At 41.0% G+C, this 24,387-nt stretch overlaps 1 protein-coding gene across 7 annotated transcripts in view; it reads left to right on the top strand.

Annotated features, from left to right (window-relative positions):
- epha3 (eph receptor A3) overlaps nt 1–24,387 on the top strand; it is a 103,340-nt gene that overhangs the window by 15,424 nt on the left and 63,529 nt on the right. For 5 of the 7 annotated variants that reach the window (XM_067603264.1, XM_067603267.1, XM_067603265.1 and 2 more), the window contains exon 3: nt 3,168–3,828. In XM_067603264.1, coding sequence (XP_067459365.1) covers nt 3,168–3,828 — 661 coding nt within the window. Of the gene's footprint in view, nt 1–200; nt 533–3,167; nt 3,829–13,648; nt 15,409–24,387 lie in introns of those variants that run through there. The other 2 variants (XM_067603270.1, XM_067603268.1) reach the window with 2 other exon arrangements.

Below are 24,387 nucleotides of genomic sequence, written 5' to 3'. Positions count from 1 at the left end.
TAATGAATATTTCATGTTTTTACAAATTACTACATTTGGATGAAAAGAAGCAGTAACTATAAGCCACAATTTGTAATCTCACACATTTCAGTTTTGAAAAATGAGAAGTATCAACAACATTTCCGGACTTTTTGAAATACCGGTGTAAAACCGACTTCTACACGGAGTGTTGCATTATGGGTTGTTTGTAGCATGAATGCTGCCAGGCTAGCGAGTGTCTTAAAGTCTGTTTATAGTGAGTGTGTTAGAGTCAGTCAGCACTAAAAGTGTTTCGTTACTCCAGTTTAACCTGCAGGAGTTTCTGAAAGCTCGTGTAACGTTTTTCTGCCACGGAGGAAATAAATTCATGACAAGTGAAAACGAGTCCAAAGCGACTTCGACGTCTCTACTGCAGAAACGGAATATGTCAAGTTGCCAAATACCACTGTGACAGATGATAAGGAGCTCAAAAAGACAAACAGGCAGTCTTATAAATGCTAACTGCCGGAGAAAATAATTTTTGACCGCTTCCAAGAGCCTGACAGGAGAGTGTGTGAGTAACTATACTATGATGTAAGTTATATTCAAAAAGTTTTCCAAAAACAGCTGTTGGAAAAGGAGGGGTCGTCTTATAATTAGGGTCACGTTATAGTCGTATTATCATTTATATTTGTGTACCTCGAGCACGAGCACATTATGCTATCGAGAGCTACTAAACGCATTGAAAAACACTTGGAGGAGAAGACGGTTGAGCTAAAAGTCAAGCTAGCTCTGACCACCTAAGTTACTGGCTCTCACAAACGAAAGCTGCATCATAACTTTTCTTAAAAATTAACCGGTTAGTCATCGACTGTCAAAAGCAAAATTACCCAATACTGACATCCCTATTCTGGACAGGATGAGAGTCTGTCTACTTATGTTTTTAGTACTTTTAGCAGATAGCTAATATGTCCATTGAGTATTTTTAACCAACAGCACTGACAGATTGAATATGCACAAAAATTTAAATGCAAAATGTTCCAAAAAGAAGACATTTGTGCTGCTTTATATCCTGGCTTTAAGACATTATTTCACTATGATAGAAACAGTTGAACCAGAGTAGAATATATCATTACAATAAGTTCAAGTCAGTACATTGGCTTATCAAACATAATATCAACAGAATCACTAATCATAGTGGCAGGTCTTGTCTTCCCTCTACTTTCTGTTGTGTTAAAGTCTGTCGTCGAATATTTTTGCATGTCATCACATCATTCAGTCGAGCTATTCATCGCATGACTAAAGCGAGGTGAAATATGAAGTTTAGATTCACCTCTCTATATTTAGCTCCACTTAATTCTGTCTACTTTCCCCTGTTATTGTTAGACGTATCGAGAGGACTACACTCTGATGAATGAGGTGATACTAAGGAAAGCATGACAGAGGAGACTAAACACAAATGAAATACCCCCTCCCCCCCCTCCCCCTTCAGTTCCCCCCTCTCTCTATCTCTCCCTCCTTCCTCCTTCCACTCTGCTTTTTAGCTTTATCTTTTTTACTTTTTCCAGCTTTTTCTCCCTCATTCTCCTCCCCCCTCCCCTCTCCCTCTCTCTCTCTTTCAGGGGTGTTTCATTAACTTTACTGTAAGATGAAAAGCAAGTGGCCATCCTTAAGCCTGAGAGCTGCTTGAACACCAGACACTCACAGATATGCTTTACACCCACACACCCAGACACACACACACACACACACACACACACACACACACACAGGCACACAAAAGCGCGTAATAGAAAACCTCGACTTTCTTAGCTCGTTATTAACTTCTGTGTTCGGGCTGAAAGCACCTGCTGTGTCTGCCTGCTATGGGACTTTAAACACTTCACATGAGTCTTATGCGAATGTATATGTGTGCGTTTATGTTTCCATTAATGGTTGTGTGAAAGAAGCGATAATTCAGTTTCCACTTACCAAGAAAAGTGTTTTTCTCCCTCTTTGACGAAAGCGCTGCTCATTCAGACACACATCCATTCTTAACTTCACCAAAAAAAAAAAAAAGAAAAGAAAAGAAAAAGCATCCATTGAGGCCCGTTTGTTGTAATGACTGTCATTTTACCCACAATGAGTCCAGTGTTTCAGGTGTTTGCCCATTCATCATCGCCGTGATTCATTGTTGATTTGCCTGAACAGCGAAGCCAAAGCACATGATCAATGAGTCTTCCCGCTGTGTTGAATTCAAAAGGAATGACCCTGCTTTCTTTTCTCCTCTCCTCTCTCATTGCTTTCTCCCAGTGGAGGGAAAATGTAAGATAGACACGGACGTTCCTGGTATACACTCACATCTGTCTATACTTCGTAGCTGCTTTTTGTTTCATAGTGGATTCAGCACGTTTCCTTTCGTAGCAATCGTACTGTGATGCAGATAACCAAGACTGCAGCTTGAAGTCCTAACGCGTTAGTATAAGGGTGGAAAAAAAAAAAAAAAAAAAAAAAACACTATAAGATTTTGTTAATATTTAACAGCAATTTAGTAGCTTCACACACATTTAGTACAACTGAGATGGGAAATCACTTCATGGTTTTTCTCTGAGATATTTTCACAGTGCGCTAATCTAGAAAATTTGGCTAAGGCAGCAAGTTTGCTTTTAATTAATTTGAGGAATTTACAAGAGATCTGATAGTGTGATTTTTCACCCTTAAGTGTTTATTCGATGTTTAGTATTCAGCAAGTGTATCTGAATTTGAATAATTCATTCATAACTGCTTACAGGGTGGAGATAACTTTATTTTTCTCTCTGCTATCCTCCCCTACTTTCCTCTTATTCCTCCTTCTCTGACTCCAACCCTCCCCTTTCCTTTTCCTCCCTCTTAAACTTTGCTCTCTCTTTGCTTGTCTTTTTTTTTTCCTCAAAATGCTTATTTTCTTCCACCCCTTCATTCTCCGCCTCCCTTATTTTTCTTCTCGTTTCTTAACATTTTTTTTCCCTTCGTCTTTTCCGTCACTTTCTTCCTCTTTACAACTCTGTCTGTTACTCCCATCATCCCTTCCTTTGCCTTCCTCCCCTTTTCTCTCCTTTCTCTTTAATCTACCCTCTTTTTTTCCTCTCCTGTTTATGCTTCTCTGCCTCCCTTGTCTGTTGCTCCTACTCGTCTCTCTCTCTGTTTCTCTCCTCCACTCCTCCTTCTCTCCATCTTATTTTTTTTTGCAGTGGGAGGAGATCAGTGGGGTGGATGAGCACTACACTCCCATCAGGACTTTCCAGGTCTGCAATGTGATGGAGTACAGCCAGAACAACTGGCTTCGCACCAACTGGATCCCTCGCCAGTCAGCCCAGAAGATCTATGTGGAGCTGAAGTTCACCCTGAGGGACTGCAACTCCATCCCGTTGGTCCTGGGCACCTGCAAGGAGACCTTCAACCTCCTCTACCTGGAGACAGACGATGACCAGGGCAGTCACTTCAGGGAGCACCAGTTCTCCAAGATCGACACCATCGCCGCTGATGAGAGTTTCACTCAAATGGACCTTGGCGATCGCATCCTCAAGCTCAACACTGAGGTGCGTGAAGTGGGCCCCATGACCAAGAAGGGCTTCTACCTGGCGTTCCAGGATGTGGGCGCCTGCGTAGCTTTAGTTTCAGTGAGGGTTTACTTTAAGAAGTGCCCGCAAACAGTGAGGAATCTGGCATCCTTCCCTGATACGGTGCCAATGGACTCCCAGTCACTGGTGGAGGTCAAAGGCTCATGCGTCAATCACTCCAAAGAGGAGGAGCCTCCACGAATGTACTGCAGCACAGAGGGGGAGTGGCTTGTGCCTATTGGGAAGTGTCTATGTAACCCGGGGTACGAGGAGAGGAGCAACACCTGCCAAAGTAAGACAGATCTTCTTTCAATCATGCATTTTTATTTCTCAGTAGTTCTGTCATCCTTTCAATTTGTCTGTCATCTACCCTTCTTCTTATGTAATATCTCGTTTTCCTTTTGCATCAACAACAGGCTGAAAAATTAAATGTTTTGTTTTTGTCCTTGTTTGAAATGCTGTCAGTGACATAATACGGTGTTTACCAGGGCTGCAAAAGTGCTGTTTGATGTGAAGACTCTTACACTTCATATCTGTCAGCCCAGAACCTTTAATGTGAAATGCCCAACCTTTGTGTATACATGTATGTGTTAGTGTGTGTGTGTGTGTGTGTGTAATGCCTTCAAAAGAACCCAAGAAACCCAAAGTGTTGGTGGATAAGTCAGTAATTGTACCTATACATTTCCATGTATGTGTGTGTTGCGTTATACAGGTCTTTGAGCTATAGAGTGCAGCGCGCAGTAGTTCAATAGTAAGCTGCTCTGTGTCACATCATTAGCTTTGGGAAGATCTGAACCAAGGTAGCAAAGATGGGACTGATAACGCAGAAGAAAGGAGAGGGCTGGAGTGGATGGTGAATAATGAAATAGCTGCGGTGATGGTTGTGGGTGTCGGTGGAGTCATGAGTGGGCAGACATTCGAGTCTGGAGATACTCGATCTCACCCTCAAAATATGTTGTCGCCTTTGAGGTGCTGGTAAAAGTTAAAAAAATATAATCCCAGCTGTCTGACGGTTGACTTTCTTTCTGTTTCCTACATCATCATCATCATCATCACACATGTTTCGCTGAGGACTGATGTGAGCTGTTGCCAGTTGGTTGTTGGAGTGAATCAAAATGATACAGTGATTGGAGTCACTGAATGATGGTTTGGCTCCCGGTGCTACTGATTTTTGTTATATTTATGGAATAACATAGCGCTCATGCAAAACATTCCTTACCTGAGGATTTTAACAGCAGATGCAGCTGTTTTCTAGACAACTTGTTTATTGAATGTAATTGTCTGTTGTTCCTCTTCATGTTTTCAATTCATTTGAGCTAAACTACTTTGTCAAAAAAGATTAAGTAAAGGACGCCCCTATGGCAACTTTTATATCCCCTTTGGGATCAAGCAGCCAGTGGGTTCAAAGGTTAAACGGCATAATGGGCCTTTCATCTTAGCACATGAGACAGCATCTCAGTCTGTTTAAAATTCACAGTGTAATATGCTTATTTTTTTTTCTTCAGGTGTAGGAAAGGGTTTTACAAGCATTTTCTATATAGAGGGTTGCACATATGCATAAAGATATAAAATAACTAGGCTAAACCACTTGTGCAAAATTAAGTTTCCAGTATGTGGCTCCTGCAGCTGGTCTAACAGTTTTCATCAGTTACAGTTGCAGCACTTTGTCAGTGTTTCTCCACAGCAAGATTATTTTGAGTTAGCAGCTTGTCCAGTGCAGCAGCTCCATCATGTTTTGCATCGGTAGAAAGTGTTGCTTCTAATACATTTAAAAGGGAATTTTATATTTAAATACTGCAATGCATACGGTGTGTTACATAAACTAACAATAGACGTGGTATAAATACTCACTTACTTCATGTTCCGCTGGTTTATGTTTTTCTATATTTTATTTGTCTTCATCAGACAGAAAACTGCTGGCAGCGGCAGACAGTGTTCCTCTTTTCTTCGTTTCAGAGAGCTCTTCACTCTGCTTAAGAAGCCAGACGCAGCATCTATTTGAGAGCAGCCACCTCTGCACTGCGGCTGCACCACAGTGACTTTAAAGTTAAAATAGTGTTGGAAGTTTTGGAAAAAAAAAAAAAGAAGTCTAGCTCTGTCTAGCTCTCTTATCCTAGTTATTGTAGCTGGTCCCAAATGCTCCCATGTTCATCAGCTCACTCCTCTCCAGAGCCGTGCCCAGTGTTAATTAAAGATCAAAGGCAGTCTACCAGGTCATGCCCCTGCTGTCAGGGCCAAGGGAAGCTCTTTTTCTGGGGCAGCGGACTCCAGGCAAGCCTGTCTCGTCATCCAGATGCAAGGAGAAACTTTGCTGCAGCTGTCAGATGGAAACCTTGTATCTACAAATTGTAAACACACTGAAGGAGAAGTTAAATGGGGGGTTTTCTATCGCTTTAATTAAAACAAACAAAAAACGGCAAATAAAAAAAGAGTTATTGATATTAATATGATGTAGTTACTGATATGCAGACATTGATCAGTCAGTGTTATCTGCCTCTGAACCTTTTGTTAATACCTAAAACCCCCTGAAGTTATTCATTAGAATAGTTCTAAAAGGGACCCATGATGTCATTTCAGATTATTTACGGGAAATATTTTAAACAATAGATTAATACAATTTGTGGAAACTTGAAATGTCGCCTTAAAGTTGAAGATACAACAATGGAACATTTTGTAGACAAATGCTCCCCCACCCCCCTCACCACCACCACCCCCACCCCCACCCCACCCGCAACCCAGCCACCCCTCCTTTCACGTCCTGTCTCTCTGTGAATTGTGTGAATGTTTGGATGTATTTGACAATCTCTTATTAGTTTCAGAGAGGTCTAATGGACTCTAATAAGGTCTTATGTTACTCTGGAGTGGGACAGCTGCACCAACAGGCCCCCACAACCCCCTGCATGCAGCCATCAGGGGCCCCAGAACGCAGCTCGCTCTCCAGGCCCCTCTGTGTTAACAGATAGATGAGTGCACGAGGTTAGGTCACCGTACAGACAGATAGCAGGGATGCTGAAAACATATTTACAGCGCTACAGCCAGCTAAAACACATAGAAACAGATGTCTAAACCATGTATTTACAAGTCACAGACCTGCAAACAGACACATATTGGGCTCCAAAACTCCACGCAGGAGTTTGGTTGTGTTTGATTTTTCCCTCTATAAAAAGAATGTATATCGGTATAATATTGTTGTGTTCAAAACCTCTTCAAGGATCTCACCAAAATACACAAACTGGTTGAAGTTCAGCAAAGATCACAAATGAATAATCAAGTAATTAAACATAACATGCTGTCAGGTAGCGGCGGTTAAGTAGTAGATTTAAGAGCGTGGCGAGCGAGGTGTTTGGGTTGAGTGCTGTTGGCTTTGACTGTTCGCTCTGAGTCAAGTGGATGGAGCACCTTCACTGAATATTTCATGCTTTGTTTTCTTTGACAGGACGCTTCAATGCAGCATCTTCCATTTACCTAAGTCTCTATCCGAGGAGGAGAGAGAGAGAGAGAGACAATACGAGAGCAGTTGTCTTTGTTTATACAGTCTCCAAAGTGTGTTCAATGGCTCTAATAGAGTACACTCCGGTATTAGACTGTCATTATCTTGCTGAGCTGTGTGTGTGTGTGTGTGTGTGTGTGTGTACAGCCAGAAATGTTTGTGAAAGCAAGGATGTTTTTTCAGTGGCGCCTTCAAAAGAACACATGAATTCTGTCTGGCTGTGGAAATGGGACACCACGCATGAGCTGCAGTTATGAGAGTGTGTGTGGACGTGTGTGGACGTTTGGGTTTGGGTGTGTGTGTGTGTGTGTGGCTGATGGCTGCATATGTGTCATTACATGTTTCACAGGATTCAGACTATTACTGTGAATGTATTTTGATATTTCATCATCTATATTACAGCAGGAGATGTCATTGGATCTTGTGTCAGGGTGAAACTGTGAGTTTTCATACTGTATGATTTGAATGGACATGTCAGTCATCATCTGGATTACTGTATGTTTTGTGAACAGACTTAAGGCCTTCTACAGAGAATGCGAGGCTGGATCTAATCTAGCTAAGTCGGTCTTTCATCTGTCATTAGAACAGACTGGAGCAGGTGAACTAACTCCTATCTACCATCAGTGTGAAATTCCTGCAACCCTAATTTGATCCTGAAACAGCGAACGGATGTCTGTCTGTAGAGTTTGTGCGTATGTGTGTGTGTGACGTGCATGCGTACGTGCGTGTTGCAAATGCAAGCAGCTGTTCTGTTGTACGTTAAGGGGAGACCCAGGTTTACATTCTTGCTGGATTTATCAAGACACACAATCCTTATACTTGCTAGCACCATAATGCTTATTACAATTACACATACAGTAAATCCACACACACACAGACGCAGGGACACACATACTGCCTGAGTTTTTGGTCTTGCTCAGATTACTTATTATAGGTAGAAGAAAAGAAAAAAAAAGTACTTTATTAGAAAGAGAATAAAAGTTAATTTGTTAAGTTTTAAGGTACTATAAAGTAAACGGGAATTCTACTTATTTCTAATAGATCATTTTGATGTTTTAAATTTATTTGTATTTGATGACTGCAGTGATCTTTTCCCAAATAACAGTGCCTTTTTTCTCCTTGTTTACTTCCTCTGCTTCTTCCCCCGCTCTCCTTTCACCCCAGTGGCTGATGGTCTTGGCTGCTGGTTCAAAGCCCTCTGTCCATCTCATGTCGAATGTTTTATATTACTCTCCACTCTCTCACTAAAATGATTTAGCTGCTGCCTTCATGCAAAGACAGGCTTTAGCTTTCAAGCAGACATGCCAGATCCGCATTACACATATTTCATTGGCTTTTGTAACACAAAGTTTACATCAACCTGACCGATGAAATACCGAAGTTTTGCTTTCTGAAACGATACGGCGTCTATTTAACTATTTAATTCTAAGCAAAACTCTATTTCGCAATATTTTAGATATTAGCACGGCCATTCTTACTCAGTATCTATACGCATTCCAAGTTGTTTGTATTGGTTTGCTGGTCCCTATGGTGGAGAACCAACATCACCGGTGAAGAAACTTTAGCACTTAGTTTGCCAAAAGAAAAACAACACATACTCATATGCATACACATACATACACACTCCAATAGGATGCAAGTTCTGCTCTGTCTCTGCTAGATGTGTTTTTCTTTCTGAGTTTCTTTTGGAGTCTTTCTGCCCCCTAGGGATCAGAAATCCCTTAATGCATGCAACAAAAATTGTTCCAGTGCTGTTTTTAGCTTGACCTTCTGTATTAGTTATACAGTGCATGGCCTGAGGAGAATAAAACCGTAGATATAACTTATCACACGATTAAAATACTGAAAATCATCAACCTCGACGTTAAACATTACGGTTTTATTTCGAATACTCTTTCTGGTCAATTACCGTAAGCGAAGCAGAAGAGTTTCAGCCACGCCGTCGCTGTATTCGTTCGCCAGTGCTCACATTTTCGTTCTTATTTTTCTCATCACCCATATTGTTTTTTGTTCTGTGTTTTTGTATATATTTTTCTGCCAGACTGTTGAGGCTGAGTGCTGTGAATTCATGGAGCTATTGGCTCTCCTCTGGTCCCTTGGAAGGACTCTGTTTGTTTGTGTTGGCCATTATATAACTGCCCAGCTCTCCACAAGAACATGTCAGTTCAACACACACACACAACCACATCAAAACGCACACACACAAACACACACTCACCACCACATCCCCTCTAAATTGCTATGACAGAATTTCTAGTCCAGCAACAGGCTAATATACATCACTGCTTTTTTTTTCTTTTTGTCACTAATATGTGATTGCATGTGTGCGTATGTGTGTTGTAACCTTTATTTATCCCGTTCACAGTCAACTGAGCCATTTTTTCCCTTTTTCCAGCAGCACCCGGCTACACATCATAGTTGCACACGTACACAACCGGAGCTACACAGTCTCACACAGTACAACAATAGCCTGTTACTGCGGGGCATTCATTTCCTCGTTGAAGGGCACCTCCACACTTTGTGTTCAAGAACGGGTGTTACTCATATACATCCGCCACACACATTTTCAAAGCCAATCTAGGCATTCACATCAGTTCTCGCTGTCCTTTGTGTGTGTGTACGTGTTTGTTTGGGTGAATGAAGTGTTATACTGTACATGGCTCTGTTCTAACACTAGTGTTCCATTGCATCAGTCTCCTCCTCTCTTGTCACTTTAGCTTAGTGTGGAAGCTTTCTCTGCTGCAGCCTTTTGGCTGTGTGCTGCCTGGAATTTAGCCATTTTGGAATCTGAAAAAGAAAGGAGAGGCTGGAAGAAAGGACAAAGCCTGGATTGAGTGCTCCAGTTAGAAAGGTCTTGAATCATGATGTTAACAGTGAATTTTACTAAATTAGCTAAATGTGAAAATACACTCATCTTTTTTTTTTTTTTTTTTTTTACAGCTGAAATCAGTGACCCATTCCAACTTGCTACAACACTTACGCAAATCAAAATGAGTACAACCCAAGCTCTCTCCCAAACAGTAGCAAGTGAGCACTCTCTCCAGAGAAAGTGGAGAAAGCAGCATCTTTTTTGGGAATTTACACCTCTTCACCTTTGACATTCACCTCATCTTTTCATATGTGTTAAAGGAAATCCATGCATATGCATCTATACACAAAGTTGTACATGCAGTAGTGATGAAAAGCTTTTTTTTTTTTGTTAACAGTGTGTCTCTACAAGTGCCCAAAATTTTGTACCCCTCCAGTACAGTTTGACTTTTTGAGGATCTTCCATAACCTTGATTTTTTAAAACAAAAAGAAAAAAGGAGCTAATTAAAGCATGCTGAGAAGCCTGCAGCAATCATACTGACTCCCACTTCACTCCGCAGCAGCCGGGAGGGAAATCTGACTGGAGGGAGGTGAAGAGAGGAAGGGAGAGTGAGAAAGTGAGAGAGAGGGAGGGAGAGAGGGAGAGAGAGGAGAGATGATGAGCATAGAGTTAATTAGAGACCATTCCACTGTTGTCCAAAGGCAGAAATAACTCACTAAGCAAGGCAACTCAGCAATAATTGTGTATTTGCTCACATACTGTATGGTCTATATACATACTTGTGTGTGTGTGTGAAAGAGAGAGAGAGAGAGAGAGAAAGAGAGCATGCATTCATATGCTCATTGCCCTACATGCAGACTAAAAGATTTCATGAGCATATGTCTGTTTGTGTCTCAGTCCCTCCCTCTCAGTCTACTTCTTGATCTCCGCTTGCACTCATACAATATACCAACGCAGTGCTGCTCGTGTGTATGAGTGTGCATGTGTGTCTGGCATGAAGGGCCAAGGAGGAGGCTGTAGCCAAGGATGCAGCAAAGGTTTGTTCATTCGGGGTATTATTGCCTGTTTGCTTTTCTCTTTATGGGCCTTCAACTGCAGGCTGGGGGTGGCGGGTAAGCCTGCCACCCTGGGGCCCTGGTGCTGTTGGGACTTCAAAGCTGTTGGTAACCACAGGCTCAGGAATTCAACTTAACACACACAGAGACAAATACATCCAAATGCACACAGACTCACACACACACACACACACACACACACACACACACAACCAGGCCCTAAAACAGAAATGGAGGGATAGATAGATAGGGTGTTTATTTGTTGGAGAGGCCCCTACCAGTTGACAGGATCACTTCACAGTGGTCAGTCTTTGTGTGTGTGTGTGTGTATGAGAATACTGTATGTGTGTGTGTGTGTGTGTGTGTATAGTACAAAGGGATATGGTGAACATGCAGCTTGTGTGAGCACAGTAAAAAAAAAAAAAAACTAAACATATTTAATTTATATATGAGTGTGTGTGCTTCCATACAGTCCACATATGCAACCGACAAGTACGGCTTAACACTGAGGGATGATCACTGTGGGACTCTTGCTGACATCGCTTTTGCGTGTATGTGCGTGTGAGTGCGTGTCAGTGGGTAGACAAGAACAGAGAGACGGACACAGTGGGGAAACGTCCTGTTTGACAGACACAGTGGTGGTTTGGATACACATGTAATGTAGCAGGGGAGGGGAAATTTGGGAGTTGCACAGGAAAGTCACTCCATCACCTCTGATAGATGAGAGGGAACGAGCCGGGGAAGGAGTAGGAAGAGGGAGGAGAGGAGGGGGAGGCGAAGGCAAGAGAGAGAGAGTGAGCTGTCACTGGGTTATAGACCCCTGCTGAAAACTCTCTGGCACAGAATGCCTGTTTTGTAATTTGTGGTGTTAGTGCTATCAATTAAACATCCACAGAGAATGACATGTCATGTTTTTTTTTTTTTTTCTTTTTTTTTTTATGTGCTGCACTGCTCCACTAATCATCACCGCTGTGTATTGCTTTCAAACATTCCAGGAAGTTGGCTGATAAAAAGATTTTCCACCACAACTTGAAGACAAACAGGTCACAAGATAAAACAATTATCAGTGACATTTAAATGCTTTTCTTGTCTTTGTCATCGTTACCTTAGTTATTTAAGTCATCACTAGGGCACTATTTTGCATAAAATAACAGGAAAATGTAATGAAAAAAAAAAAAAAAATGGCAAAGTCCAGTTGGATAATGTATTGGAAAGAAGCCATGTGCAGGAAATGACTAATATGGACTTATAGCACAATCTGCAGCTCATTTGAATTTAAGACATTTTCTTCTCACTTTGTATTACTACACTCTATTACTATTATCAGTGTCTCACCTTGCAACTCTCTGTCTTTGATCATGTGAATTAATCGGATCCATCTGTCCACCTTCAGTGGGGGACGGAGTTCAAATGGTTGCACAAAAGGCAAATTAAATGGCCATATAGAATACAGCCACAGCCTATCAATGAGCCTAATTATAATACTACTGCTACCCTGAAACATAAAACGACTTTTACTATAAGCGATAGACACTTAATGTCTCCTTATTTAGCTCATGAATAAAATAGACCTATTACTGTAAAGCTATCATGTGTGATGTCTGCTGTCCTTGGTGCTGAAGATGCGGTGGTGACCTCAGCTGCGACCTCAGACACATATAGGGACCACATGGCGCCTGTCAAGTGTCTTGCTTATCTAAACAGGTCCTGTAGGCATGTATTGCAAGTTGTCAGAAGCATCATCTTGTTGTACAGCTGCGATGCGATCAGTGAATAGAGGCCTCTCAGTGTCATTTCATTTGAAAAAACATAAATGTCTGTCTTCCAGCAGCTGTCTGATCTCACTGTGATGCTATATCACAGATGTCAGCATGACAACCTTTCCGTATCACTGCAGTCTTTAATGACAGCAAAACAAAGACAGAAATGTCTGTTTTAAGGCTTCTGAGAGTATGGCATGGCATGGAAATCTACTGATAATTCTGCATTGATGTTAGCCGGTTACCATATTTAAAATTACAGAAATCTCACCATCACCATTTTTGAAAATTTCTGATCAACTTCACTTTCTCTGCAACAGCCTCTTGCTGTGCCCTTGTTACACAAAGTGTTCTAGTGTGGAATAAAAGAGTTTCCATTGAAAACATTAACATTTTGCACACGGTAAACTATGTGACACATATGAATACAATACAATCAAGTCAGGGAGTCATTTTTGTTTCAATAACTCACAGTCACTACAAATGACATACAGCACTTTTGTAGTATTACTTCTTCTCTATGCCACTAACATTGTCCCACTATCTACTGTTATGTTTTACTTAGTTATTTTTCAATTATCAATGTTGTGATACTAAGACACTGATATTTGTATTGACTAAAGAAAAGAGAAATTAGTTCTAAATTGTACGCCACAGACTACCCATCTACAATTTGTCAGCTTCATTTATTTATTCAATTTATGTGGCCAAGGCCATGCTGACCTGTGGACATACATACAGTAACTGTGGGTTTAATGTGTTTTCACTGCAAATCAGTATTTATAGAAATCTTTGCATCACTATATACATTTATGGTTCAATCTTCAGGAACTTTGAACAAAAAAGGCAGAGTACAAAATTTGACTCCTTGGTTTACCCTTAGCTGCTTTGGGTTTTTTGTATTTATTTTTTTTGTACCTGTGTCTGCTTGTGTGCTGCTGACCTTGTTATGGTAACCTTGGTTTTTTTTATTGTTTGTGTCTTCCATCTTAATCAGGTCTGCAGGAAGCGAGGCTTCAGAGCTCCTCTGGGATATATCCTCATATACTGCATGGTGTATACACATCTGTGTGTGTGCATGAGAGAAAGAGAGAGAGATAGAATGAGTGCAGTACATAACTGTAAGAGACATGTCTGTCAATATATACAGGTCATTAGTGGACTAGAAGTCAGCAGAGGTGAGAAAAAGAAGACAAGGTGCTTACCACTGCGGAAACTGCTTTTCACTGACACACACACACACACATGTGCGCGTGCACATAGATTCTGGAGCTGAAATTAAAATGTACTTCATGTTCAGTGCATTTACAGTATGCTTGTCAAACCAATCCTTCATCCACCAGTCATTTCTTTCAGTGCATTCAAATGTTCTTCTGTTTGTATTTACCCATAAAGACATCACTTTCCAGTGAAAACACTGTATGTTTGGCCGGGGCACAGCCTTGGGATTGACTGGCTGCCTTCAAGAGTTTTTCTCTGCTTTTGACCCTGAGCAGGCTGAAGTGGATCAAAGGAATCTGGTCAGGGGCAAGTTTTATAAATCCTACCAGGAAAAAAATGAAAAGGTTTCACTTGACTCTTCAGGTCCAGTTAAAGGTCCTAAGGTTGTCAAATTTCTTTTCATGCACACTGCAACTGAGCTTCCTGAGGTACTCTGTAAGAGATGCTCTGGCAGTATGGGATAACACGGCTGTTCTAATATTTACAGCGAAAGCTAGAAGTTGGCATTAAATCAAGTTTGTTTATGGTGGGAGTCACACTGGCAAATATATACATAGTGCCCTTCCATTTGTGATATTTATTGAATATTATATCATCAAATAGTAAAGACCTGGGGCCACATGCATAAAACGCATACGCATTCTTTTTGTCAGATTTATGTATCTGTGCTATGCATGGTTCTGTTTTATACATCTCAGCAAGAGGAACTGCTTGCATGTGCATGAGCCTTATTTCCACTCCCACAATTAGCCATAAATGGATGAAGACATGTAATTAACCTGCCGTTTTCATATTAATACGCTGCCTGCTCCACCAGTCTGTACACCTGTCAATTAAGCAAATGGAGAAGAAGAAGTGCTGTTTCACTGATTGTGTTGCGCCAGCGAGGTTCTCCAACAGCTGTCACTACGCACGACCATTACACACGGCTGTGTGGTTCTTTATACCATCCATGTAATTAATTCATCACATCATGGACCTGTAAACCATCGTTGGTGGTGATATCTCAGAAATGTAATCAATGATTAGTTTATAGTGCTCATATCTTTAGAAGTTATTTCACAAGTAAGGATAAAATAAATAGAATATTAACAGCAGAATAAAATGTTGACTCTTGTGTAAATTAAAAGAATGATAAGATTCATCACACAAAAGTAAAGTATCATCGTTACTTTAATAAATGTGCCTTTTATTAGCATTTTACAAATCTTTGTGTAAACACTACGAAAAAAAAAGAAATCACACAATCAGTGTAGCTGGTTATCAACCAACACAAACAATGTTTTACTAAAAGATTCCATCTCTCACCTTATATTTCATCTCAACTTCATCACATCAACCTGAGATCACTCTAGAAAAACATATATACGGCTGCTCTAAAGAATGCGTGAGGTGCACACAATCTCACCGAACATTCATATTTATATATTTATATATTTATAAATACCAGTTTATGTGTAGGGGATGGTATATGCATGGTTTTTGTATGTATCCTTTATGCATCTGGCCCCTAGACTGCAGTTCAATTGAATGAGGTGGACTTTTCCACTCTGGTGAAGGGACAGCATCTGCTTCCCGGAGTTTATGAATGTTTGGATGATGGGAACCAGTTGGCCGCTGGCTGCGACTATATTGGGCTATCATGGTAAAAACAAAGTGGAGGCACAAAGCCATAATAGATGAAAAAATGACACAGCGGAGAGAAGCAGTTCAAGTACGCGCAACCTTTCTCTGTACGGTTACATGCTTCACTCTCAGTAATGTGCTCAGAAGCTCAATGAGTTTTGGAGTTTCATTGAGAAGTTGAGAAGGTTTACACCTGGTTAAGATCTCAAGGGCACAGGGCATAGCTGACAGATGACTGACCCAGGGCAGATCCAGGACATGCTGGGGCAACAACATCTCAAAGGAAGAAAAGGGAGAGCTGAAGAGACTTAATCTCTCTCTGCTGGCATGGAGCCACTAGACATGCTGAGAATAAAAACACTCATTTTGCTTTGCGTTATGGCCATCTTTAGCTGCAAAGAAATTGCATAATCCGATGTAAATCGACTCCATTCACTCATTGTTAGAACACACACACACACACTTCCCTTGCATGAACACCCAAAATAAAGTATACCATCTCAAGAGAACTCATTTCTCAGTTTGTGCCCCCACTGAAGAGTCACTGGTCCCAGACAGTCCTGTCTTTCTGAAATGATCCATAGAGTCCATGCATCCCTGACTCTTCTTACTCCCACAGCTGATGGAGATAAAAGAAAAGGTCTCTGCACTTATTGCATACTCTCTATCCACTGGCAAGAGGCAGAGTGATGACATTTTACCTTCAGCCATGGTGGTTGACTTAGAAACGGTGTCAGGTGGAATAACATGCCCTCTAGTGTTTAAGTGTACGTGTCTCAATGTGTGCAACTGTGGAAGTGGAGTGGTTCATTTGCGTGTGACATATACTGTATACTATACTGCTGCGTATGCATATGAGTGTGTTTGAGTGTATGTGTGTGTGTGTGTGCTGATTAAAGGCGGTCAGGCCTCAGTGATCAGGCCTTTAGCTGTCCCTGCACTCTGAATGCCAAACACAACAGAGCATGCCCAGAGCAGCCAAGCATGGAGAGTGCAACGCCGGACAATCTTAAAGGCCTGCAGCTGTGTCTATGTTTGTGTGTATGTGTTTGTGTGTGTGTGTGTGTGTGTGTGTGTGTGTGTGTGTGTGTGTGTATTTTTGTGTGCCCTCTTCATTGACCATTTCAAGCAATCTAGATAAGAACAATTCTTACTCAACACACAAGTTTAAATCTCCAATTACCAATTTCCAGCATCTAAATAAAGCACTATATTGACTGTATGTGTATGAATTCATACTTTTAATGATTTTCCGTTATTATGCCTCCACGTCAGCGACAGCCGTGGCGGGCAGCCTTATGTTTTCGGTTTGTCCGTCCATCTGCATGTCCATCCGTCCCGTTCTCATGAATGCGATATCAGGAACCCCTTGAGGGTATGTCTCTCTCATTTGGCACAAACGTTGTGATCTCACAAAACAAGTTTTAGGCCATAACTCAAGAATTCAGACGTTAATTATGACAAATGTCTAATAGGATAAAATGATGAAGTGAACTGATGAAAAGGTCAACTTTGCTGTGACATCATAATGTTCTGCAAAAAGGCCTTTCTGGCTGTTATTCAGCACCAAACAAGGAATGTTTTAGAATTTGTAGCTTCTTTGCATTTTGCTTTCCCAAGGTTATGATGTCAGATGTCTATGTTAAACATGGTCCAAAACTTGAGGTAAATGATTTTAAAAATGCTCCCTGAAAGTCAAAAGCCATGGTTATTGCCACTACTTCCTCATGATGACATCATGTTGATCGGGCATGCCCACAAATGGCTGCCCATTCTGTAGCCTTTGTTCCTAAGTTGTTGCTAATTTTGTTTTACGAGCTGCTCACATTGTCCACTCGTATATTTTGGATCGGAATCTGGCTTGAACACATAGGGATGTATTTGAGAATTTCCATTTCGAGTGAAATCCTACTGCTACCGTTTGTTTACGTAGCCTCCCAAACTGCCGGACGTCAACCGAGACACAATTTCCGAAAGCTAACCAATCAGAATAAAGTAATGGGCCGTAAAGAGACAGGAGTTAAAATTGAAGGGCCGCATAAAGGGCCAGTATAACATAAATAAGGAGTTATTTGAACAGTTAATCATCCACAGATATTCTAGTAGAGCTCCAGAATAAATATATATAGACTTGGAAATGTGCATGATATGTCCCCTTTAAAATCTGAAGAGTGTGCTTTTGAATGATAGTTATATTTATACCTCCCTTGATTCAATACATGTTGAGTCAACATACATGTTGCTGTTCATGGTACATTTATTAAGAGAGACATATTCTTATTATTGTGTTTGTATTTCATATCTGTTGTTTTTCCTTTTATTGCGAAGCACTTCGTGAGTTATGCTGTCGAAACGGACTAGAAGAAAACATTTACTTGAGCTTAATGCTCAAGTAAATGTGGCTTGTTTTGTTTGGAGACTGCTGGGTCTCAACGGTAAGGTTAAAATTAATGAGTTTGAAATAAAGTTATTATGTCCGTAGTGTTAAGCTGTGATATCAGCTGTGATGTATTATATTATTGCTGGTACAGGGAAAACACATGCAGCTTTAACTTCCTGCCTCATCATCTGGATCCCTTACCAATACCAGTGCTGTGTGTCAACAAGAGTTTGTGCTGCCAAAAATGTTTAATGCTACCTCTCTCAAACCAGAGGCCTCTCTCTCTCTCCGTCTTTGTCTACGTCCCTTCTCTCGTCGAGGCCGGAATAAAGCGTCACTTATACCAGGACAAAGGATCCGACCTTTAAAGGTTCAGGGATACTGTGGAGATGAGCACTGACCTTTCTTACAAATTACACACACTCACTCACAAATTCTCTCTCTCTCTCTCATACACACACACACACACACACACACACACACACACACAAACATGCATGGAAGGTTAGAAGTGGAGCGGAGTGTGGAGATGAGCAGAGAAAAATGGCAGACAGCAGTGTCCAACAAGATTACTGTACTCATCATCCACAGATTTCCCACCTCCTCCGATTCATTTCCCTTCATCTTTCCCTGTTCAAATGGATGGCACCAGGCATTTGTCAAGGTGAAGGTAGCACGGCCCACGCCTAGCGATACAACCGACCAAGTTTTCCATTTCTTCCGCTCTGCTGGTCTTTTGCTATTAAGTGTTCAATTTCAGCACCTGGAGCCGATGCCAAAGTGCAAAACCTCAAGGAATGTTAGAGAAATCTCACTGATTAATGCAAGGCCTCCGCACAGACTCCTGCCTGTTTCCCTGATTTCCTGACAGGCTTTGTACTGCTGCCGGTGAAAACAGCTATATTGATGTGTGGATACCGGCCTTTAACTAAAACCTGGATATTACTTTTTGCCCACTATCTATGATATATGATATGATATTTTTTTTGATTTAATCACTACGCAATACATACACAGAGAAGTAGTTTGGTTTAATCTGAATGAGTGTGACCATTTATCAGATTCAAAATCATTCAAAATTTTTGTGTCCTATGATCTCAATGCCATTTCAGAGATTCACAGGAAAGCACTTTTATACTCCACTATTAACATTTAATGAATGACTATTCTTTCAGCACAAAAAAAAAAAAGAAAAAAAACCCAACTTATATCAATAGTATTCAGTTGTGGTTTGCTAAAATACAGTAAGATTCTTGACAAAGCGTTGTGGCAATTAAAGATTACTTTAAAAGAAAAAATAACATCATTTAAACATAAATTACTGGTGGATCTTGAGTTCCCAATCAAGAGGTCTCATGTATACCACTGGTTCTTTTGTGTGTGTGTGTGTGTGTGTGTGTGGGTTGAGTTGGGTTGACAGCTCAGTGCCAGGGGTAATTGAGGTGTATGTGGTATTGATGAGACCCCCAACTCTAATGAGCTTTAGCCAATTAATCCATCGATTTACATGTAAATGGCTCCTGAAAGGTTAGTGGCTCTAACCGCCATCTGCATGTACTTACCATGCTAATGTCGGGATGAGTGACACGTACGCTCTCGACACGCACGCAGAAACGTAGGGGTTGAGAGACGGAACGTGTGGGAGAGACAGACATAACCGCTTGATCGCTGATAGATTGCGCTGCATCCCATTATCGGCAAAGTAAGGTGTTAATTACAATGCCATACATTAACCGCGGGTGTACACACCTTTTAATTATGAAGCGAACATCTTTCATCTGGTCTGTCAGTCTCCCCCCCGCAGTACATCTCTGCACATCAGTCTGTCTAGATGTTTTTTTTTTTTTCTCTATGCATTTTTTGCCATCTTTTATTATTTATTACTATATTATCACTCTCTTGTTCTTGCTTTTTAACCTAGACAAGAATAAATTTAAGTGGGAAACAGCAAATAATAAGTTATTTTTCACTCAGGCATCTCAAAGATCTGTGAAGATTTCCAAGAAACTTGTGGGACACACAGGCATCAAGAGCAAATTTATATCTGGGAGTTCTGTCATCAGACATTTGCAAGTTTTCACAACTATAAAACTTCTCCAAAGTGACTTAATTCCAAAGTTTAGGTGTGTATTTGCTGCTTCAAGCAGTCGTCGGAGAGAGTTGTGCAGCATAGCGGTCTCTAAGAGCGTTCTAGTTGTACAGTAATTACTCTTTCACTCCACATGCATTTACACCTCTCCTGCTAGTGTGAGGATGCTCCAGTGAAGAATAGCTCATTCTGGTTGAATGAAAATGGGCTCTGTGAAGTCTTTCACCTAAAACAATGCGATAATGCAGAGCTCTGCTATCAGCCAGCTAACTGACTGGGGTTCAGTGTTAATTACCAGTGTGCTCAGCTTAACCGAGATATTCTGTAAATTGTCCCCAGGTGGGGAAAGAATAGGCTCTATCTTCATTTGTCATTGCGGCAGTTGAGCTAATTATGATGGTATGTGTGTGTGTGTGTGTGTGTGTGTGAGTGAATTTTGCTTGGGAAGGTTGGTTTTTTTTTGTGTCTTTTGTGTATGTGTGAGAGTGTTTATGGGCCACTTGAGACTGTTAGCTTCTGTGTGTGTGTTCATGTGTTAGTTACAGTATGTGGTCCTCAACATGAGTTCATTGGTCCAGCTTGCCTATAGTATGTTTGTGTGTATGTCCATGCCTATCTGTTTGGGGGGTTTGTGTGTGTGTGAATGTGGTGCATTAAAACATTTCGTTAGCCTCTATACTTTTGTCTTTGTTTGCGTGTGCATGTGTGTATGTGTTTGTACATCCAAACAAGGCGAAACTGGAATTGGCACATGCTAAAACATGGAACTTCCAAAGCCAACAGTCCTGTTAAGTGAGATGTGCTGCGTTATAATGATGCCATCTATCACTCCCTTCATCTCTCCATTCCTTTATCCCCCTCACTGCTCCATCTCAGTCTCTGTGGCCTCATTAATTTAGCTTGGACTATTTACAGGCCTATAAAAACAATAAGGAAAGAGAAGAAGGATTTTACTGGCACGACAGACGCTTGCAGCGCATGGGAAAGATGAGGAAGCCTGTTGAGTTAGATGGAGCATACCACATCACTTTCAGTTAATTGCGCTCTATTATTAACATCTGGTTAACATTGGAAGATGTTTCCATATATGCAGTATGTTTTTTGACATATCACAGCTAGTCTGTTCAATAATTCAGAGCATAAGCCTAGCTGCACCGATTGATAATTAGGAATGGGAGAGACCAACTTAACTTATAGATGTATCTTTTGCAATAGAAAGATTGGAGCTTAGAATTTATTGATATAGAAATAGTAATATAATAAGGTCTAACCGCTTATCACCCGCTGTTCTGTCAGTGGGACACTATCATAATACGGAACCTTTATGGACTGCCTGTACTATAAAGAGTAATATGAATTTAAATTGGTAATATATGCATTTATAGGTAAGATTCTTGTCTTGTTAGTTACTTTTATTGTCATTTTTTTTCAGGAATAGAGCCCTTGCACACAATAATCAAGGTACAATAAGGCAGAGTATAAATGAAGCCTTAAAAATATGGTGTCTACCTACCTTCAGACCATAGACAGTCCAAATGTAATGAGACCAAAGTCATCACAAGGGTCTAAACAAACAAAGCTTTAGGTGATTTTAAGTCAAATTGTATGTGGTTGGAACATTTTTCACATTTTACTTATTATTATAATGTTATACCATTAACCATTGAGTAACTATACCTATTTACTCGAAGGTTAATAGTGGAAAGTGTCAGGAAAGATGGATGGGAATGGAGGATGAAAGGTCCTGAGGTCTTTGGATGCTACGTTCCTTGTTACACCACCTTGTTACACCTTGTTGCATCATAACCAGCTGTGCTTAGGGTATGATGCAATAGATCATTTGTCATACTTTCCCATGTCCTTGCCTAAGTTTATATCTCAATTGCATGTCGGCTGATCTTCATGCTACTAACATAGTCACACTGGTGCTTATTTTGTGTTTTTCCCACCCACCATTTTGGAGGAACACTGAACAAATGCTGTCATTGGTGTTCATAATCTGTTGCCTATTAGACCGTCCGTCCTACTAAGGAGTGTTTGAGGTTCAACAACTTTAGACTACAAGACTCTTGTCGGCCGCTGAACTATGGTAACCTGTGACTGCTGTCAGCGAAGAGTATGTAATACACACTATAGGCTAGCCTTTATGGGGTTGTAATGTGTGCTTGTTGCCTCCTGTGAGGCTTAAAACATAGGGCCACATGAGGCTTTGTGGAGCTCAAGGTCTCATTGAATGGGAGGCCACTCACACATTACTGTGTGTGTGTGTGTGTTTACTAGGCAGTAGAAGAGGGGGTAAATGGAGATAAAGAGTCAGGAAGGGAGTAGGGATGGGATGAGATAAAGCAGTTGGTTTGTGCAGGTGTTTTGGAAATGCATCAGAGGGTTTTAGCTGCTATTCAACGGTTGCAGTGTTTTTTTGTGTTGGATTTACTTTAAAAAAAATGTCACTGAGATTCAGATTTTCAAGAGAGACCCGAGAGAATTATCATGACAAGCAAAAAAAGTTGCAATTAACGTACATAGAATAAGTCAGTCATCTAAAAAAGAAAGCAAGGCCGATATGTACATGTCTGATGAGCTGAAGAGAAAGAGTCTATAAAGACTGTGAACTCTGTGCAGCTTTCATATTTTTGCGTACATGTCACCACACTGCGGTCTGCATCTGCCTGCAATGAGAACCCTTCACCAGGTTTCTTTTTAATGATGGACTGTTCTGGGTGGCTGTTACTGGGGAGAGTGGGGGTTATCACCCTTCTGCAGAGTGAAATACCATGTGTGCACCCAGCGGGAGAACATTCCTGCTAGCCCCATGATTTCCTCAGGTCATTCATGCAGTCCTCATCCCCACTGTAATGGTATTGTCCTGGGGCTCAGCCGCCCTGCCAGGCCCCCCACGCTTCAGCCTTTGGCCTCCCTGACAGCACTGCCCTTCAGCTGCCTGTCAACCACGCCAAGCCCGGGATGGTTGATGGGTGAGTGGGAGGGGTCAAGAGGAGGAGGCCTGCGCCGGGGCTAATGCTACATTCAGGTCATTTGAACATGATGGTGAAAATGATAAAAAAATGCTGTTTATCTATACTCAATTTATAGTCAGCGTCTAACAAAAGCTGAATTTCTAGTCTCCTACTCATTGTAATAGATTTTTTAGAATCCCTTTCATCTATATGAAGTGTGCAGCGTGATTCAGAAAGTGTGTGCTCGATTTTCAATAGCTGCCAAAGATGAAAAATGTACACACATCCTTGTGGCAGAGAAAACACACACTGACTCGCATTAAACCATGAAACGGTCATATTTTTAACTGCATGTTATTGAACTCTTTCGATTGCCAGCATGCTTTTCACACCTGGAGAGCAGAGAGCATGTTTTAGCATTCCCAGCGTCTGGCACCGAGAGTTGCAAAATATCTCTGTCTATGCTTTCCACGGAACGTCAATAGTAAAGTGACAGTCACATAACAAAATAACACCTCCTTTTAGCATTTGCTGAGCTAAACGCTGTCACACACCGTCTACACACTTTCTGCTGTCACTTTATTTTGTTCTATGATAAAGAAACATGAGCGTGAGGCTGTGCGAGCCAAGCGGAGGAACACAGTAGCCAGTGCCTTGTACAAAGCGAATCGGCCGCATTGACTAAAACGGATGTATGGAATGAAAGCAGAGGAGGACGGACGGCATCTGCCTCTACTTATGAATTCAACAAAGAGTATGCAACACACGGCTTCTTTCTCAAAGCTTCTCTCTCTCTCTCTCTCTCTCCTTCCCTCTTTCTCTCTGCATTCTGTGTGTGTAAAAGGGGCTGTTCATCATTATTCAAGGACGGAGCTGATTAAAGGTGATTAAGCCCTGCCCATCCATCACTCTCGCCTTTCAGCCTGTCACTGGCCCCAATATTAAGGGGCACACCATTGTATGTATGTGTGTGAGAAAAAAGACTGACTGTCCATCCAGCTATGTATTTTCCCAAATATTCACCATTACACTAATTGCAAATAATTTCTCAAATAGAAAGCAAAAATATACTGTTCTTGGCTCTTTAATAATGCTGCTTAATACTGAAATAATACACAAAAGTATTCAAATTGGGGTTTGAACTTAAATGGGCCATGGTAGTCCATTCTTTACAGGATTCTACCCTGTGACGAATGTCTCCTTTCTCCCCTGACGAATGAAGGCAGTGAGCGCCTTAACATTAACCCACAGTATCACTAACCAATGATGCTAAAAAGAAAGGATCAAGTAAGAGTTGAATGATTGATTTTACATCCTATTCTTGTGTAATTAGATTCTTAGACAGACAGGAAGCCTTTGAACAAATTGCATAGACTGGAGAACGAAGGAAGTTCATTAAAATGATTTTTAAGACTCAGATACCTCACAGGTTTACATTCTGCATCAGTAATATTATTTCAATA

This window comes from Thunnus thynnus, chromosome 11 (assembly GCF_963924715.1).
Source record: "Thunnus thynnus chromosome 11, fThuThy2.1, whole genome shotgun sequence".
In the NCBI taxonomy this organism is placed as follows: domain Eukaryota; kingdom Metazoa; phylum Chordata; class Actinopteri; order Scombriformes; family Scombridae; genus Thunnus; species Thunnus thynnus.
The sequence above is the reverse complement of the archived record's forward strand: the minus strand, read 5'-3'. Positions and strand labels throughout refer to the sequence as shown.